The following is an 18,960-nucleotide window of genomic DNA, read 5'->3' as shown; positions in this document are numbered from 1 at the left end:
CACTTAACATCCTTAAAGCCAGAGGTTTTGAATGGGCTAGAGCTAGCCAGCTTTATGAAGAGAAACATGTAGTGTGGTGGTGTTGTATCACTGTGGGACATATGCTCTGTTGATAATTCTTTCTGCTTTCATATGGTGACAGAAGATTGGAAAAGATCTTGAAATGGATATTTACCTCCTCACAGTTTCTTCATCTATAAAATAGAACATATTATGTTTCTTAGGCTTAGAGTATAAATGAAATGCCGTCCTTTTCATAGGATGGTATTTGATTTTCATTAAACCCTTTGTATCCTTGGAAAGATATACTTCAATAACAATAGCAGAATCACTTAATAGGTATATGAGATGTCCTGTGCACTGCAAGTTGCCCACATACTTTTAATCCCCGCAACCTACTATGCAGGTCCCATTAAATTCCTGCCTTATAGACAATAATAGAAGACCACACATATCACTACATTTTTGTCAATGTCAACTGACCAGGAAGAACAGGTCTATAATTAAAACTCCCATCGCTCTGTTCTGCAATGATCTCAAAATGGTGACCCCCATCCTGCCCTGTTCACGTGTTAGTCTGTGCAGACGTGGCTGATGCCAGCCTTCATGTTGGAATTGCTCTGGGTGACAAGGCTGGTAGAGAAGGAGGAAAAGCAATTGCTTATCCATTTGGAAGACAATGGTCATAGGCCCTCCATTCAGAGACTCTGCATCTATTTATCTTAAGGAAGACCCAGGGCACTTGTTTTTAAAGTATGCTTTGACTGCTTGTCTTGTCTTTAGTAAGTGTGACTTCTCACAGCTATGTTCAATAACACAGTAGCAGAAAGAAACAAAGAAATCAACTTAGGAGGGAAAGGCTATGGACTTTCCTGAGGAAAATGGGTGTAATTGGCATTCCTTTCTTTTAAAAAAACAGCTAAAAATCTACAGGAAAGAACTTGTCATGGTCTTCTGTGCCAAGTACCTAGTTAACATTAAAGATATCTGAATGACCCTACTCAAGCACGATGTCGTTAATGGAAGGGAGGAAAGACATGTTGGCTGATCTCTGAGAAGTGGCTTAGAGAAGGAGCAAAGGTAAAGAGTAAGGAAAAGCCTTATGAGGTGCGATTTGTCATTAATCCCACCCTTGTAATTCACAACAAATTGACTAATAGTCTCCCTCCCTGTCTCCTTCCCACCACCAAATTAATGCATGTGGTGGATTACAAACTTGACTAGGAGAAGCAGCAATACTCCATTAATATTTATTAGTGTCATAATGCTCACATTTCCCATCTATCTGCAAAATCAGCCTATGTAATTAAAGAGAATTGAGGAATTATAAGGATGAAAGTATCAGAAAAATTGCTCATGGAGTTATCAACCCTGTTTTGCTTCTACTTTTACATTTTAATGGCTTAATTTAGTCAGCATGGCACTTTTGTCTAAGAAACAGTCATTTTTTCAGAGAAGAGACTTACGTCACTGGCTTTTCTATGAAGTAGCGAAAGTGTTTACTTCCAATAATTTTTACTATCATCTCTGGCATTGGCACTGAACTTTGTGGGGTCTTCCAAGGTGAAGACATGATCCCTCTCCAAATCTTGTCAGACCTTTAGAGAAGGAAAATAAACAAGTCCAAGTAGTTATAGATTTCTCATCCACAATGACAGCAGAACCTGTGAAGAGGTCCTATAGACCGTTTCAGTATAGTGACTTAGTTAAAAATGTTTGAAAAAAAATCAAGAACAGTACAAGATCATTACATTCCATGATTTTTTCTAGAAGCAAAAGATGAAATTCATGTCCTTTGAGAAGTCCAGCCTACAAGTGTAAAAACCCTTGTTAAAATACCTCCCCTCAATTCCTCTCAAGTAATCCAGATGCTTTATTGCAGCTAGTCCTTATCCAGCTCAGACATAAGCAATTTATTCTAAATGCTTCTTGGAGAAGTCTCACTATCTTACTGGGGGATGGGGAGGAATGGCAGCTTCTATGCTGTGTACAACTTGTATTACATAATGCATGTGCTTCTCTACTATTAAATCACAGAGCCTAAGAAGATTGGGTATCAACAGTGTCACCCCTAAACTCACCTAACACTCCTAATAAAATTACCTATTACATCCTAAAAATTACATTCATTTGTGTGTGTGTGTGTGTGTGTGTGTGTGTGTGTGTGTGTGTGTAATACAGAGAAGAACCTGCTGCAATCAGTTTTTTGCTTGTCCAATGTGTGTTCAAGGAAGTGAACTCAGGTTGAAAGGCTAAGACATCTCCTCAGCCAGGGTGGGAGATACTCTTAATAACCATGACTATTCTTGCCTTGCTAGTGAGGGAAGTGGTATGTGCAGCTAGAGCTCGAAATCTCAGAAGGACTGCTAAACAAGTGTACTGGGTCCTTGGGGGACTTCATCTTTATGACTGCAGAGTCTGAGATGGGACTGTCCTGAGGCCAGAGCCGAAAGCCAGGCTTTATTAGAACACTTGAAGAATTGCCACTCAGCTCTGATACTCCCTTTCCCCATTTGTGAATTCAAGAGAGTAATTCCTGTTATGATCAAAGACTTTCTGTGAATGCACAAGACAGTGTGCTTAAAGAAGCATTGTAGGAAGGAAAGGCAGATTTCTCTCCTACCCCCTCAAATTAAAACCTCTTTTCCTATATTATTGTTACATATATACATATGTGTATGTATACGTACCCACAAATACTTAATTACAACCTTAAAAAATGTATTCGTATACTTTTATGCAAAAATGCTTAAAAATTTGTACATTTATCTTTGTTTTTTAACATAAAGTTTTCAATAAAAAAGAAGCATTGTATATCGAAAAGGGGATTAATTTTCTCCAGTATGTACCCACAGATACATGACTCTGCAAATGAAAACCTGCTCGAGATAAGCCCTGGGTGTTTAAGAGAGAGTGAAGCTAGGTGAACCTGACTCACCCCCACCCCCTTTTGTTTCAGAGAGTTTGAGAACTTACTTTTTAAAAATACTGGCTTTACAGATAGGAAATTAAGATCCAGAGAGGGTTTACTGCCTCACCAAAAAAAATTCCAGATTGGAGGGGAAGGAGAAGGCACAGGTCTTTCCGTGTTCTGTTCTGATTGCTACACCAAAACCCATGAAGGTTACTTAGTGTGAACTCAAACCCCAGAAGAGACCTCATCCTGCCCACCTCAGGCTCTTTGAAGCTATAGGTGTGGAAAGCCAAACATAGATTTGAGCCTATCTTGTCTTACTTGCCCCGCAGTGGGGCATCAACCTTGACACCATCCCCAGGAGGGACCAGAGGGGCAAGCAGTCTTACCGCCAAAGTGGCGCTTCCTACCCAGGGAGTTCAGAAGCGCGAGTGCTTCTGTCTAAAGAGCAACCCAGAATGTAGGTTGTGGAGCTCAGGCATCCAGCCAATCACAGGGCCTGCTCGCGGTTGGGGCATTGCAACCCTGTTGCTAAGGACGCAGAAGCTGTTGCTGGGCGGGAACTATGTTTTCCCTCACCGCTGGCAGCAGAAGGTCCTAGTGGGTGAGGGGAGAAACCAGGTGTCCCAGAGTATGACAGCTGCCTGGAGGGAGCTCTGTGTTTTGTGTTCTGTGCTGAGGGATTCCTGTGTCTTTCCAGAAGCCATCTTGCTCACCGGAGGACTGCCCTGCTCTTTCATCAAGAACTCTTCTTTTAAAAACTTACCAGGAACTGGATACTTTAGACTGACCCACACTCCTAGAAACATGGCTTTAGGTAAACATCTTTTTGGCTCCAGGACTGTTTCCTGCTGTACACTGGCAGAAAACGACGACAAAAAGATGATTTTGTTGACATGAAATAAGAAGAGATCACTTGTTGCTGTTGTAACTCAGTTAATAGAGAACTTGCCTAGAATGCATGGGTTCAGTTCCTAGTATGAAGACCTGGGTTAGGTCCTCAACACAGTGTGAACCAGGTGTGATGGTGATTTCCTGTAGGCAAAGCACTCAGAGGACAGGAAGACCAGAAATCCAAGGTCATTCCTGACCACTTATCCCAGGTCATCCTGAGCTACACGATAAATCTAAGAAACAAAATAATATAACACTAGTAATAACCTTCTATGCCATCTATATGCCATATGCCTCATTTGAACTTGGGAAATATTGTATTATTGACAAATGCCAGCTAACCGTTTTATTTTTATTTTAAAGAGAAAGAGAATAAAGTTTGGATACTGAGAAATTATCAAGACCCCAGGATGCAAATAAAGGAACTCAGTTATCTATGTCAGGGACTCTTCTCTACTAGTTTTTCAAATATCTCTTCAGGTCTAGAGAACCACGATTTGCATATGTTAATCTTAATGCAGGTCTCTCAAGTCTTAAACCCTGCAATTTCTGTGTGAAAAAACCCCTAGGGTGGTGAGTTCCCAGCCTTCTTAATGCAGTATCAAAGCTTTAATACTTTTCCTCATGTTGTGGTGGCCCCCTATATAGAATTATTTCCTTGCATAACTGTAATTTTGCTACTGTAATGAATTCTAATGTAAAAGTTGCATATACAGGATATCTGATATGTGATCCCTGTGAAAAGTTCATTTGAACTCAAGGGGATCTCGAACCATACATTGAAAACAATGGCTCTAATGACTAGTGAACCCAAGGGAGTTTGATTTACTCAGCATAACTCAGTATATCCATTCTCCTGCATAACTTTTCCATCCAACCCAGATTTCTAGGTTTTCTGTACTGTGTTGAAAGACTGTAAATGTGAGTAGTGAAACTTTAAATTGACTCCAAAATGATATCATTGTTTGTTTCAGTTCCAAATCCAAGGACCCATCTTCAGCCCCTGACTTTGCTATGTTTGCAGGATTACTGCAGCCTCTGCTGTTAGCTGTAGACAGAGAAAGATGGCCTTGCTCCGTACCCTCACTCTCTGGAGTGCAAGAGACACAGGCATGCATCTTTGGGAGCAAGAGAGAAGGGCAACTCCCTCTCCCACCTGCATCCCTGTTTTCACTTTGCCTTCCAAAGGCCCAGCTCTAAAATGATCTCCCCTCTAGTTATGTCTCAGAGATCATGAGCAACCCATGGTTTGCAGATTCTGTTCTCAGGGTCACCGTCTCTCTTCAGACTTTACAATTTTGGTTTGTACAAATTTCTAGTGAATAGAGCACTCTCTGGAGTTAGCTACTTGCTATCACTTCCCAACCTCTTGGATCACTTTTCCATTCTAGCCTTTTTTTTTTTCTGGAATGTTTATTTTTCTTTCCCATTCCAAGTCATCTTTGTGAGGTTGTCACATACACTGTTCCTCCAACACTATGTCTTCCTAGGACTACTGAACAACAGATTCTGGGAAGCAAAGAAGCCTGACAGTGGTGGAGCTACCAGTGAGGATGGGTGTTGAGATTTCCAGTGCATATCTGCATCTGCAGATTCTGTTGGGAAAGCTGGTTAACACAGGGAGGCAGGGCTAAGGTGCAGGTAGACAGCAGAAGGCAGCACAGAGCTGGGGTCCAGCTGTGCCTGATAAGGTTTAGTGACCTCAGACACAGGTGCAAACAATTTCTCTTTTACTGATGATACTTCAAGATAAAGTCATTAATACTTACCCCTAAAATCACCCATTAGTTTCCCTGAAAGTTCAGATTCTTCTTAAAATGTAGATGTGGGGCACAGACAATCCATTGGATGTAAACTCTGCTAAGTCCACGAGAACCCTGAAGGAACAGTAAATTATGTCCTCCGACTTTTGCTTGACTATAGGTTTAACAATGGCCAACTTCAACTAATGACCTTCACAGGATCTATTTAGCCCTGTAGCCAAGTTGATTGTTTTCAGATGAAATATGATATGTTTTTCAAACCCAAGGGGACTTCTCCTTTGCCACTTCTGAACTTATGCACGTGATCTGCCATTTAATTAGTCCGTAAAGTAGAGACAGCTAATAATGGCCGCTTCAGGACTGCACAGCAGGCACTTGGGAACATCCTCCAACAAGTAATAGGCTGACAATAGACTTTGCATTTGCTTATAACAATAAAAATAATATAGTGAGTATTTATTATGTGCTAGAAACTGTTAAGAGTTTTACCATCAACACTCCATGGAACAGTCATAACAACTTTACAAGGACTATTTATTCTCCTGTCTTAGAGAGGAAGAAGCTGAGCTTAGCAAAGACACCTGACTTGTGGGAAGGCAGGAATGTAGGGAAATTCCAGGTGTGCCTGATGGCAGGAATAGTCAGCCTTTCCCCACAACTCCTTTGTGGGGTCTAGTTTTCATCATTAGAATCGTGAAAGTTAGTGTTCTATTGCCATTATAACCATTAGTGTCCCTCTTGGTGGTCTTTTGAGGCTCCGTTCTCCTCAATTCTGAAGCAGGACTGTGGATTTTCATCTCTCACTCTGCTTTATGAAATGATATAACCAAGAAACACCTCCCCTGTAGTTTGTATTAAGGCAAAACAAGAGGCTCTGCAGTAAATGTTTCCCTACGATTAAATACTGTGGTTAAAACCAACTTCCCTGGATTCAGCAGCTTTAGATTATGAGTCACCAGAGAAAGGTTCCACAGAAAGGTCTCCGTCCAATAGTCAGCGCTCTCTCTTTTCTGCCACAAAGAAAGATGAATTGCTGCAATAGGAAAACCAGACTGGCCTCTTCCCAAATGCCAGAACATCCCATTACCATTAAACTGAGGAGGGGAGAGAAAATGGGGGTCCAATGCTTTTCTTTGGTCCACATAAGTGAAAGCAGAATAAGTGTATAAACAGGAAACAACAAAATTGCTCTTTGAACAGCTTAATCATAATTCTATAAAAATGAGGCATTTTGTAGTGACGTCCCTGACCAACAGAGAAGATATCAATACCAAGCTGTCCTGCCAAAAATATGTGGGTTGTGCTGTTTCCTTCCTTTCTTTTCTCCTCCTCTGCTTTCCTGCTTTCTTTATCCTCCCTCATCTTTTCCTTTGGTCACTCCTTTACTCCTTCTTTTCCTTTTTCCCTTCATCCTACCTTCTCTCTTCTCCAGGAGACAATGGTCTGTGTTGTTAAGAAGACTTCAGCTAATGAGACAAAGCAGGGTAGGCTTGTTTCATCTTCATGAAGACAAGTGGAAGGGAATGGGAATGGGAATGGGGTAGGGGAAGGCGATAACATTTCATATATAAATACAGAGAATATCTAATAAAAAATAAGAAAAAAGATAGCTACAGTGTGCTCATATACATTAAATTAAAAAAAAAAAGTTTGAAAAACAAAAAGGAAGAAAAGAAACCCAAACAGAACAGAGTAGTTAACCCCTTTTCTCCACTAAGTGCTCTCTCAACTCTGAAAGAAGACTGTAGATGCTGAGCAGATGGACAAACTTTGGATGCTATGATACAAAAGTGCCACAAAATGAGTAAATTCAGTAACAGAAACACGTTCTTGCCCAACTCTGGAGGCCAGCAGTCTACTGTCAAGGCTGGTTCTTTCAGGACAAAGTGCCTCTTAGCTAGCCACTGACAGTTTGCTGGCCATTCCGGCATTTTTTCTTGACTTGAAGATGAACTGAGGTTCACAAGATGCTATTTCTTGTATGTGTGAGTCCACATTTTTCCTCTTTACAGGGACACACGTGATAGTGAATTGGGCTCTCATCACCATGTGACATCGTCTCTTTCTCTGTTACTGTCCTATACCTATACAACACTCCAGTGGGAGAAACTGAGTGTCAGGTTAGTGCTTGTATCAATAGCTACAGGGACATTCAAATCAACATTGAACCAGCGCTGAAGCCTGATTTGCACTTAGGATGGTTCTGTTATTACTTCACACAAACTACATTTGCTTTTCTGTAGTCTGATTTCTTGGATAATACTAATTACATAAACACGAGGACAAGATGTATAAAAGACTAAGAAAAATGTTGGTATATGTACAAGGTTGCTGTCATTACATTTGCCTCCTGAATGTTCTTTGTTAAGGCCTTTTTGTTTGGCTCCTAAGCCCTTATGTCTGTGTATTGTATTTCTTTTCATAGTCAATTACTGGCACATGCTGTCCCATGTTGCCAGGGATGACTGCATGCCTCTGTGGACTCTGTTTGCTGAGAAACAGCAAAGCTTCCTCATGCCTCAGTTCCTGGCTTGTAGGATTAGTTCAGATTGATTCTGTTTGTGAAAATGTGCCACAATGACTCATGCACCGAACCACTCTCTTCAGAAAACAACAGTTTTAATCAAAATACGTTTCTCATCATACTTTCTGTGTTAGTAATTTCCTCCAGCTCTGAAGTACTTTACTTTTCTTTACAAAAGTATTAAATTTTCTCTGTAGCAATTTCATCCATGCGTAAGATAATGTTGTGATCACTCTCTTCCTACTGTTTTTACCTCCCTCCCATCTCAATCAGACCCCCAACAAATCCATTTGGCAAATTTGCAAGTTTCTGTTGTATTTTGTTTTACCTACCTAGCTTTGTCCAACTACTTAATCTATCTCCCTTTCAACTATTTTCAAATAGGAATTACTATTATTATTAGAGACAGATTCTCACTGTGTAGTCCTGGCTGGTTTGGAACTCACTGTTTAGACCAGGCTTGAACTCAACAGAGATTTTCCAACATTTGTTTCCCAGTTGTGACTGCTACTATCAAAGACATATCGACTACATCCAGCTAGATAAATTACATTTTTAAGTTTGGCTACTCAAGATGCTATGTGTCCATATGACTTTTTCATATAGCATTTCTTTGCCCCTATAGAGCAAAAATTAATGCAGCCGGCACAGGTTCAAAACCATCAAAACCAATCAACATTGTTTTATAATGCAGACCCAAATAAAACTGATGCTTGGCCCCTTAGTCAGGGTCTCTGCGGTTCAGAAGTCTAAAGTAGATGAACCTGTCAGGAGATTGAGTAGTTTTCCCAAGGTCTTGCTAACTGCAAGTTGTACAACCATGAATCAGAGACATCTCTTTTGAACTGGGTAGCTTTACTTACTCAGAGTCTTATGTTTATAAACTGTAAAGTGCATTAATAGAGGCAGAGGGAAAGTAACAAGAAAATCCGAAGAATTTACTACACAGCAGAAAGCTTCCTCTGCTATGGAATGTCAGGAAAGTTACTTGTTTTTCTTTTTCAAGTATTTAAACATAATTAGTACTCAGACTGAACATACATTTTCACCACTTCATACACTGAACAACCCTCTCTCCTTCCAGGCAACAGTCTTAGGAACTGAGGCTCTGGAGAGGGAGCTGGTGGCTCTAGAAGTTGAAATGACTGTAAGTCATAACAAGTCAGAGCTCTAATTGTAAGTCCAGAAACTTTGGGTTTAAGTGAGGCTCTACTATATCCATGGCCATTTGTAGTTAATATTAAAACCTGGCAATAGAGGATATTAGTCATTATTCCTTCATTCTTTTTTAGAACAATATTTGTTACTGTAAACTAGTATTTACCAGGTAAAAATACTCTCCAGAAAGTTTTCTATACTTACCAACACAGTAGTAATTTTTAGAGTAGGAAGTACTTTCCCCATTGAAGGAAACAGTTGCAGGGAGAAATTAAACACTTTGTACAAAGCGGCACATGAACTGACTCCTCTTTGTGTGGTCATGGTGTTGACATCTGTGGGAAGATCAAGTACACATGCATCACATGGACATTGCCCATCATGGGTCTGGGTTACCTTATATCCTCGGCGATGGTGTCTGATGCTGTCACTCACAGCCTCTGATTGCAGTCTGGGTGTCGCACTGGATACATGTACAACTGGGAAGAGCAAGAAAGCTGGATCTATTTTCTAATACTACCTCAGGGTCTGAATGAAGGACCTGTGGGTGTATTCAGGACTTTCAATTCCTAAAATCCCTATCACCCGTCAATAAGCATAGCTTTCTGTGGGAGAAACACAATGTGGTCCAGAAAAGGGATGTTTCTTGATAGCACTTCCAAGTGGTCTGCATTGATATATGCAAAGGGATATGCATATTTCATATGCGAGTAAAATAATCTATAATGTTAGGACAAAACAAATTTCATAGGCCAACATATATTACATACATCTCAGTGCTTATAGAAATGACAGTCAAGCCTACAAGATGGCTTAGTACATAAAGGTCTGATGAACTTAATTCAATCCCTAGGAACCATATGGTGAAAGGAAGGAACTGACCTCCAGATGTTGTCCTCTGAATTACACACACACAAATGCATACACGCATACTTTATATAATAGAAAAAGTGAATGAAATTTCAGTTTTCGTTTGCACGATGTATAGACATTATTCTAGGACAATTAACCTTGATGCGTTGGTTCAAATATCTGGTCAAAGTGGATTGTGCAGCAACTTCTCTCATGCTTTCTTGATATCCATAGAAAGAAAAAGAGTATTTTTTGTATAAATTGTAAGCCTTGATCAGGCAGATTTCAGAGCTACTCTTATTTATACCACAAACATATGGACCTTTTTACTCGATGTTTCTCCTGATGTCTTCATGGTTCACCTCTTATCATGGCAGCTTTCTCCTTTCTCCCTGTCCTTTCTTTTTTTTTCTGTCTCTACCTGTAACCTAGGCCAGTTAACTGAAAGCTTGCCTACCTCTGTCTACTGTCTAAGACTTTTTATTGACAAGCTAACTTGGGAGCAATATTACTTAGAATCACTTGGTGTGTGTGAGGATCTCTTCATTGGGGGTAACCAGGTCTTGGGGTATAAAATTTATCATTTAAATGCAAGCAGCATCAGAGCATCCTCCTACAGGGTTCTCCTTAAGAGTTCACATGAAGACTCAGCTTTGACTTTCTATACATTTACCCAAAATCAGTTCAGGTTGGTTGGCCCTGGATACACTGGAAATATACTGGATAAGAAACTGTTAGAGTTCAATTTTCATTTGAGAAGAAGTCGATTATATTTTTCAGAGAGGAGTGTACTTATAACACAGTGGAGGTTGGGTACAAGGTTATTAGGTGAGTTGTTAGGTAAGGAATATCTGTGTAGAATGCAGGCAGGTAAAGGCGTTTGGCGATTAAGTGTATGATTAGAAGATGGAGTGTGCATAATCCAGTTGAAATAAAGTTCCATTTTGCTAAACTATGCCCATGCCCTTCATCTTAACCCCCCTTTCTCTCTCTCTCTCTATCTATCTATCTATATATGTATATATATATATATATATACATTTTATATATATATATATATATATATAAAACCTGCCAGTTGTCAGCATATGAAAAAAATATAGATTGTTCAGTTCAGAAGTGGAGGAGGAGTCTCCAGTATGATTATAATCTGAGATTTACATATGCCTTCTAAACTAACCTGACATGTAACACTTACGGTGTGAATTCAGGAGAGGGTTTATTTTTCCCCCCTCAATCGGTGAAAGAGCTGCAGAAGGGAAGAACAGAGTCACTTTTTATGAGTTGGACTAAGTCTGAAGAAATAAAAAAAACTTGTTTATTTAAAATCTAGGTCTCAGGCACCCCAGTCTATACATGGTATGGAATGATTATGGAAAATATGTGGAAGACTATAAAAGACAGTAAAACATGTAATACTTGTTTAGACAGCAGATGATTGTCACTCAACAGAGAAGTGATGGGAGATCTTCTACACTGGCATGGGGCCCAGTGTGATCTCCACACAGTGAAGGTCCAAAGAAAGGCAGCTTTATTGCCATCTCTCAAGAGAGATGTATTTTTTTCTTACAACTTGAATTAAAAAAGAGAGATACATGTACAGATTTTTAAAGGCATGTTGGCATAACACTATATGAATATATTTTTTGTCAGTACTTAATTCTTTGAGAGGTTTGATAGTATGCATTGAGATCATACTAGTTACCATAAGCATAAAGTACATGTAGAACAGAACATAACATGGAAACAGTCAGAGTTTTTTTGGTGTGTATAGATAAAACGTAATGATTTTTGAATATGCTCTCTGGACAACAACATCCTTGGCAGGTAACTAATGTTCTCCTTGATGTCCCCTTCATCTGAGACTGTCAAGACAGTATTACCTCAGGTTGGTTCATTGATATCCTCAAGAGAGTGGGATAAAATCTATAAACGCATAGGAGTGCTGTGTTGGTGAGAATGAGCAGAATACCCAGCAATGTACATCAAGATATACAAGAGGAAACGTCTTTACTATCAGATGCATCAACTCTAACTGAGGTCCTGCCATGAAGGCCCTCGGAAACTGTGTTTAGAGAAGGAAATAAGGATGCAGAGTTGTCTGCCTTTTTATCTCGGTTGAGATGGTACTGGCATTCTTTTTTTTCATTTCAATGGACTGTCCAGAGCACTGGAGGTCATTTAGAATTCCTAGCTCCTAGGAACTAGCATCCAGAAGTGTAAAGCATGTGTTGTAGTACTTCAATTACTGATCAAAGGACTCTCACTCAGCATTGCCATGGTGTCCGAGAGCCAATGTTTCTATGGGGACCGGTGCGGTTTCTGCAGAAAAGACCCTTTCTATCTGTGTGCCCAGCACATGTGACTGAGCTTTTCCTTTTCTTCAGCACTTAGTACCCTTGGTATCTCCCAGGCAGGAGACCCACTTAACAATCTATCATTCTTGCTAGGACAACCAGACTTCCCCAGGTAATGTCGGTATTCTTTTGAGAGATCAGTCTTTGCTCTTCAATATCACCAATAACTTGGATATGATCAATAAATACTAAAGATCATAATTCTGATAAAAATAGATTCTTCTGATCTCCCTAAAACTGACTTCATGCCAGAGGTATGGTCAATTCTAAAGAACAGACTTCTTTTAGATATGGTTTTAGCCAAGAGCTTCTTGGCTCAAATATGCAAACATTTGCAGAATAAATTACCAAAGGACGATGTTTTCTTTAAGACCATGCCACTGTCCTCCCATCAGGACATGGCATAATATTTGTGAACTGTAGTTGTTACTTTTCATGTTACTGTGACAACTACCTAACTGAAGCAACTTAAAGAAGGAAGAAAGATTTTACTTTGGCTCTCAGTTTGACAATAGCATCTTCTATGACAAACATAATGTCATGAATGCAAGACATGCCATTTCATTAGCGGTGCGGAAACAGAGAAGTGAATGCAGGTCACAGTGTGTTTTGCCTGGTTATTCAGTGCAGATTTCTAGTCCCCATTTAATGTTGGTCTTCTCATCTCAAAAAACCTACACTAGAAACTCCCTCACAGAAACACCCATAGGTTTATCTGTAATGTGGCTGTAGAATCTCTTCTGTGGACAGTCAATATCATCATACCACATTTCCCGATAAGCAGTAAGTGCTCTTCCCTCTGGGAAACTGACTATGCGTGGGGCATTGGAAGGAGAGGAGAGTGGGAGAGCTTTCTCTCCATGATGTGAGAAACAAGTATGGATTGAAGACAAAAATGGTTAGCCGTTTAATGCAGTATATATTGCTTCATTGGTCGCCATGATCAGTTATTTTCTATTTTATCATAAAATTACGTCAGGTGATTTTGGAAAATTGGGTATCTTTCCTAGGCAATCCTGTTTGTACATTATAGAGCCTGCTTTTGAACTTGACTTAGCTTCAGTCTTAAGTCTGTTGTATAAATGTGGTACATATGGGTATTTTTGTATATTTACTTAAGTATGCATATAACTATGAATATGTGATATTTTGCATATAAATATTATATCCATGAGCGAATATAGATACCAAGATGGAGCTTTTAAGCTTTTTCAATTTCCTTCAAGTTTTGTGTCTTTGTATTGGAGATTCAGACTATTTTATGTCACAAACTCTTTAACACGATACTGATTGCTTAATTCCAAATACACACTTTATGTACCATTTACCATCTGCCTACATTATATTAACAGGGCTGCCCTTGCGATGTCCAACAAACCATGTGGTATAAACAAAAAACTTTGTTTCCGTTCCAGAAGCTTGAAGTTCAAGTTCAAGCTTTAGACTTGGTTTTTCATTCTCTGTCCTACAAATAGACAGATTTTTATTTTGTTCTCATGTTCCTGGTGTATGTCAGTTCAAATATTCTCTTCTTAGAGAACACCTGTCATAATGGATGAGAATGTACCTGGTGTCTTCATATTAGCTTAGCTCTCCTTCTTAAATCTTTTCTCATCAGCATAGACTGACTTTGTGAATATAGTTTTGCTCCTATTATGTGGTGATGTTAAAATTCCAGAATTGTCATGGGAGAATTGGAAATACAAGAGTCATTTAAACAAACAGGACTTATTAAATTTATGCTAAGCCTCTTTTACAGATTAGTAAACTGAGGCAACAGGATCTAGAGTGTGGAGCCATCTTGGACTACATGAAAGTCAGACAGTCTCAGAAAACAAAACAAAACAAAACAAAACAAAAACAGGCTAAACCAAAACCAACACCAAAACAAAAGGTTTTTTTTTTTTTTTTTTTTTTTTTTTTTACTAAAACTTAAAACCAGAGGAACTGAATTGCTCAAAGATAGTATGTCCCCCTGATGTTATAGGTGATCATTCATAGGGTAGACTAGTATGTTCAAATGGGAGTATATCTTTTGTATGTGTGTGTTAATATGTATTTGCATATATAGTTCTGCTTTTTATGTGAAAATTCCAGGAGGGACCTGTCAAGAAAGGGATCTTCCTCTAAACATTTCGTATTTTCATCTTAAAATTAAAACTAAAAACGCCCTCCTATTCTCTGCTTAAACCAGCAGTGAAGAGGCTGCCAATTCGAATCAAGACCACTTGGTGGCAGTAAAGCAGAAATGTCTGCAGACAAAGTAAAAATCCCTTCAGAACTGTAATTCATTTTATATACCATGACAACTGCAGTTGTAAAACATTACCGTGTATCAATCGGCATATTTTCTGATCAAACCTTTATAAGGCTCAAATAGGCTCATAAATACTGAGCTCTTTGGTTTGGCTTACTCATGCTTCATGCTTCCGTTTAAGATATTTTGGAGGGATGGAAATCTAGCAAATGGTTGGAATATCAAAGCAATATGCCACTGCCAATTTGTTTTCCTGCAATCGAGGGAAAATATATGTGCCTCGATTAGAAACACGACCCAAACAAGAAGAATCTGCCACATTTGAAGCTGAGCTCATTTCACATGCAAAGCACAGCCCAGGCTGGAGTAAACCAAGAGCTAAATTGTTTTGCTACTTGATTTTTGTAAGTAAGCTCCAATTTCTGTTTCCACAGGGTATCATTATGCAGTGGATTTTCTTTCATAAATAGTTATTGCCTGATGATAAAATCAGCCTTGATGATCAACACTTAAAATTACATGGCAAAGGGTGACAGCAAACCAGGCTTTCCCAGAACCTTAGTCATGTTTTCTTGGTCAAAAAGAAGACTAGAAAAATGTGGTATATGCACACAATGGAGTGCTATCCAGCTACGAAAAAGAATGAAATCACCTTATTTCCACAGGAATGGATCGAACTAGTGATCATCACGTTAAATGAAATAAGTGTGACTCAGGCAGGCAAACATCACATTTCCTTTCATATGCAGAATCTAAAAAAGAAAATGACCTGAGAAACAAGTGGGAAGAAGGGGGACTAGTGGCAGGGAGGAGGTAACAAGGAGGGTAGGAACACAGGATAGAATGCACATCTATAAAAATGGCATGAGGAAACCCATGTTTACACCATTAAAAATTAATAAGAAAAAAAAAGATTATTAGTTTTTGCCCAGTGCTGAGACTGAGACCTGGGGATTCAGTGACCTGCCAAGAAATCCCACTGTTGAGTGGCTTGCCAGCTGGTGAAGTCAGACGTCCCACAAAAGAGTGTTAGGCTGTGGAATCCATTTATTTGGACTCATTCACCACTCCTTGCCTCTGAAACTGGTGAGTGGCCAAGCTTTCTCTGCTCTTATTTTGTGCTTGTGCACAATGGTCCTCTTTGAAAAAGAGTATCCTTCAAAGAAAGCTTTATCTGCATATCAGCACCATGTGAGCTGCGTGTTTTCCATTCCTGCCTTCGGCACATGGGGGCTACTTACAGTCTACTAGCAATCAGATCCCTAGATTTGGTGGAGGCTTGTCTTTCACCTTCAGTAGATCTTTATGATGTCCTCTGCCTTTATGATGTCCTCTGACTTTTCATCCTGGCAAAAGTTTGTTGAGTCTAGGTGGAGTAGAACCTCCTGCGCATTTCCAAAATGCGGTGTCTAGGTAATGAAGGATCAGTCCTTCGCTTTTCATTATTTTCAGGTGGGAGAATATGCCTTCTATATCACCAGGTGTTACACAAATGAACCTTAATTAACTGGCGTGATAGGAGAGAATAATCCTATCTCTTCCCTCCTTTCACATGTGGCTCCCCTTTTAAAGAGGAAACATTTATTCAAGAAACTTAATATCTTAAATAACATGCAGTATGCAATGTTTGAGGCATATTATATACTTGTACTTCTTTTTAAGAATTGTCCTTTTTAATATATGCATGTATGTATTATAATTATGTATATTATCTATGTATTTTCATCTTTAAGATATATGCACATAATTGATTATTTTGCATTAATAGTAATTATTAACATCCCGTTATGCACCGGGCAATATATAATGTCTTTCCACGTATTTGGCATTACTTAAAAGTCCTTAAATACAAGCTGTTCTAATTATGTAGAAAAATTAACAGTGCACTTTGATACAGTTTACTCCCATCAATATTCCCCTTAGAATCCATTGTCCTTTGACTCTGCAGAGCTAATGGACATGTGACTTTCTAAATAGATAGTGGTGGAGGTGAGTGGTCGAATCTGAGACTTCAGACTTCACCCACTTCTATTCTTTCAGCTCCACAGAGCTCATCTTTATAATGAGAAGAGTAGGTAAGACCTTGTTTTATGCAGCGAGAGCAGTGCCACAGAGTTCCAGATTACATGAGGCCTGTGCTCTCCAATGGTTCTATTTACATTGACAAGCATATTTATTTGGCAGCTGCCTAGGATCTATGTGAACAGATGCTAACTTGTGCTGTTAGCTAGTTCACAGAGCCCTTCATCCTTGTGACTTTAACTACTGCAAAAGTTTAGAACTAAGAAATGAGGGTTTTGTGATGCATTCTTTATAATTCATTTGTTTACATGCAAAAAAAAAAAAATTTCCAGCTTTCTTGCTCAAGTGGCTTTTTGCCTAAGCCATATTGCTGTGCATTTGTCAAAGAAGTTTGTCATTTCCAATTTGGATAAAGCCTTTTTGTCAGAGAAATCTAGGCACCAGAATTTACTGAGATATGTATTTGAAAGAGTTTAAAAATGGTAATGACTATATTTCCTCATGACAAGGAGAACATTTTTGAAAAAAATCAATAATAAGAACAAATACTAATGGTGATAATGTCTTCCCTGACTCATATGGATATTTAAAAGTAAAATGATGTAATTGATGGGAAACACTTTGCAAAACAAAAGCACCATGCAGTACAGGATATTCTGATTATCGTACCATTGTCTCCATGCACAAATAAAAGCGAGTCTTTATCTCTCCGAGGACCCAATGCCATCCTTGATATGTCATATGCATAATTCCCATAGTGTACAGAGCATGTTACTGGGGCTCAAGACCCTTGTGCATATAACAGTATCTCAGTTGGTGAGTTAAAATATGTGGCCCAAGGCAAGCTTTAACCTCTTTGTGCTTAGGTTCTCACAACTTAGAGATGTGGACTAGTGTAATTAACTATTACCACCATGTACAGAGAATTTCTAATTGTCTTGGAAGTTCTAATATATTTGGTTACAAGAGACAAATGAGCACCTTGTATAAAAGAAAATGGAGAATAGAGTATAGGGCTATTTAGACCAAGTGACAGCTCGATTCAATGAATTGTCTGCAGAAATTCATGAATCTTAAACTTCACCAAAGTTTACAGAATTCCATACTAGAATTTTAAGTCTTCAGCATGTTCTTTCCTAAACCCTCTGCTCTTGAGAATTGCCCAAGCCTAGGATACATGTCACACTTTTTGATGCAGCTACATAGAAAGATTATGAACCTTCCTGTATCATGGAAGGTAACGTGGCCAGGCCCAGCAAGGAACAATAATACCCTCAATTTGGTCGCACGAAATAACTCTGGGGTTGGTACAGGGTGAAAGACCTATCATTAAATTCAGTGGCATTTATATGAACCACAAAGGGGAAACTTGTGGGACTAGAAGTGTATTGGCCAGATTAGTAAGTTTTAAGACGATGGTTTATAGAAAAGAATGCAGTGAGGAAAAGACCAAAAGCAAGAAATGAAACCCACCATGTTGTATTCTTTTCTTCATTCATTCATTAATTTATTCATTTCACATCTAGATTGAAGCCCCCTCCCTCCTCTCCTCCCAGAAACACCCTTACAAATTCCTCTCCCATTGTTCCCGCCCCTTGTCTGAGGAGAAGGGGAAGTTCCATTAGGTACCACCTTCTCTGCGGCCCAGTTGCAGCAGGACCAAGCACACATGATTCATTGGTTAGAGCCAACAACTCATTAAACTAGACTTTCAAAATAACTCATGTCAACATTCAGGTTCTGCTTGGGCTATCAGTCATATTTTTAAGATTTTATGGGTGCAGCTTCCCTGACATATACTATTCAGAACACACTATTCTGAAATAGATGACCAGGGCTTCTGACTCTTACAATCATTCCTCCCTCGTGGACTTAAGTTCTACTCAGTAGGAGGGTACCCATGCCTGGTACTGTAAATCTAAGCATCCATCCTTGGCTAGTGAGTTCACCAACCCTAGAGGACAACCTCCAGCTACCACTTTCCTAAAACAGCATAATCTCCAACTTGTTTGTAAAATTGCATCCATCCATTCACAAATAAATGGGTGAAGCTTCTTTCTGCATCAAATTGAGAGAGAAATAACCGACAGATCAAATGCAGAGAATAATATCCCATGGAGTGCCTCTGCCACTTTTAACTGAGCCAAATAAATCTTTCCTCAGCTAGGAAAAAAAGGGAAAGTGTAGTACAAGTAAATACAGTAGAAGATACATAAATA

General features: G+C 39.1%; 1 protein-coding gene across 1 annotated transcript in view; it reads right to left on the bottom strand.

Annotated features, from left to right (window-relative positions):
* The window catches only part of LOC308423950 (uncharacterized protein C1orf87 homolog), a gene marked incomplete at both ends in the record, with an annotated part of 58,211 nt that extends 56,638 nt beyond the window's left edge, over positions 1-1,573 (bottom strand). Inside the window, one exon of the mRNA XM_080920776.1 lies at positions 1,467-1,573. Within this exon, the coding sequence (XP_080776902.1) occupies positions 1,467-1,573 (107 nt within the window). The remainder of the gene's footprint in view (positions 1-1,466) is intronic.
* Positions 1,574-18,960: the final 17,387 nt, after the last annotated feature.

This window comes from Micromys minutus, assembly GCF_963924665.1.
Source record: "Micromys minutus genome assembly, chromosome: 9".
NCBI classification, from domain to species: domain Eukaryota; kingdom Metazoa; phylum Chordata; class Mammalia; order Rodentia; family Muridae; genus Micromys; species Micromys minutus.
This window is presented reverse-complemented; position numbering and strand designations above follow the sequence as displayed.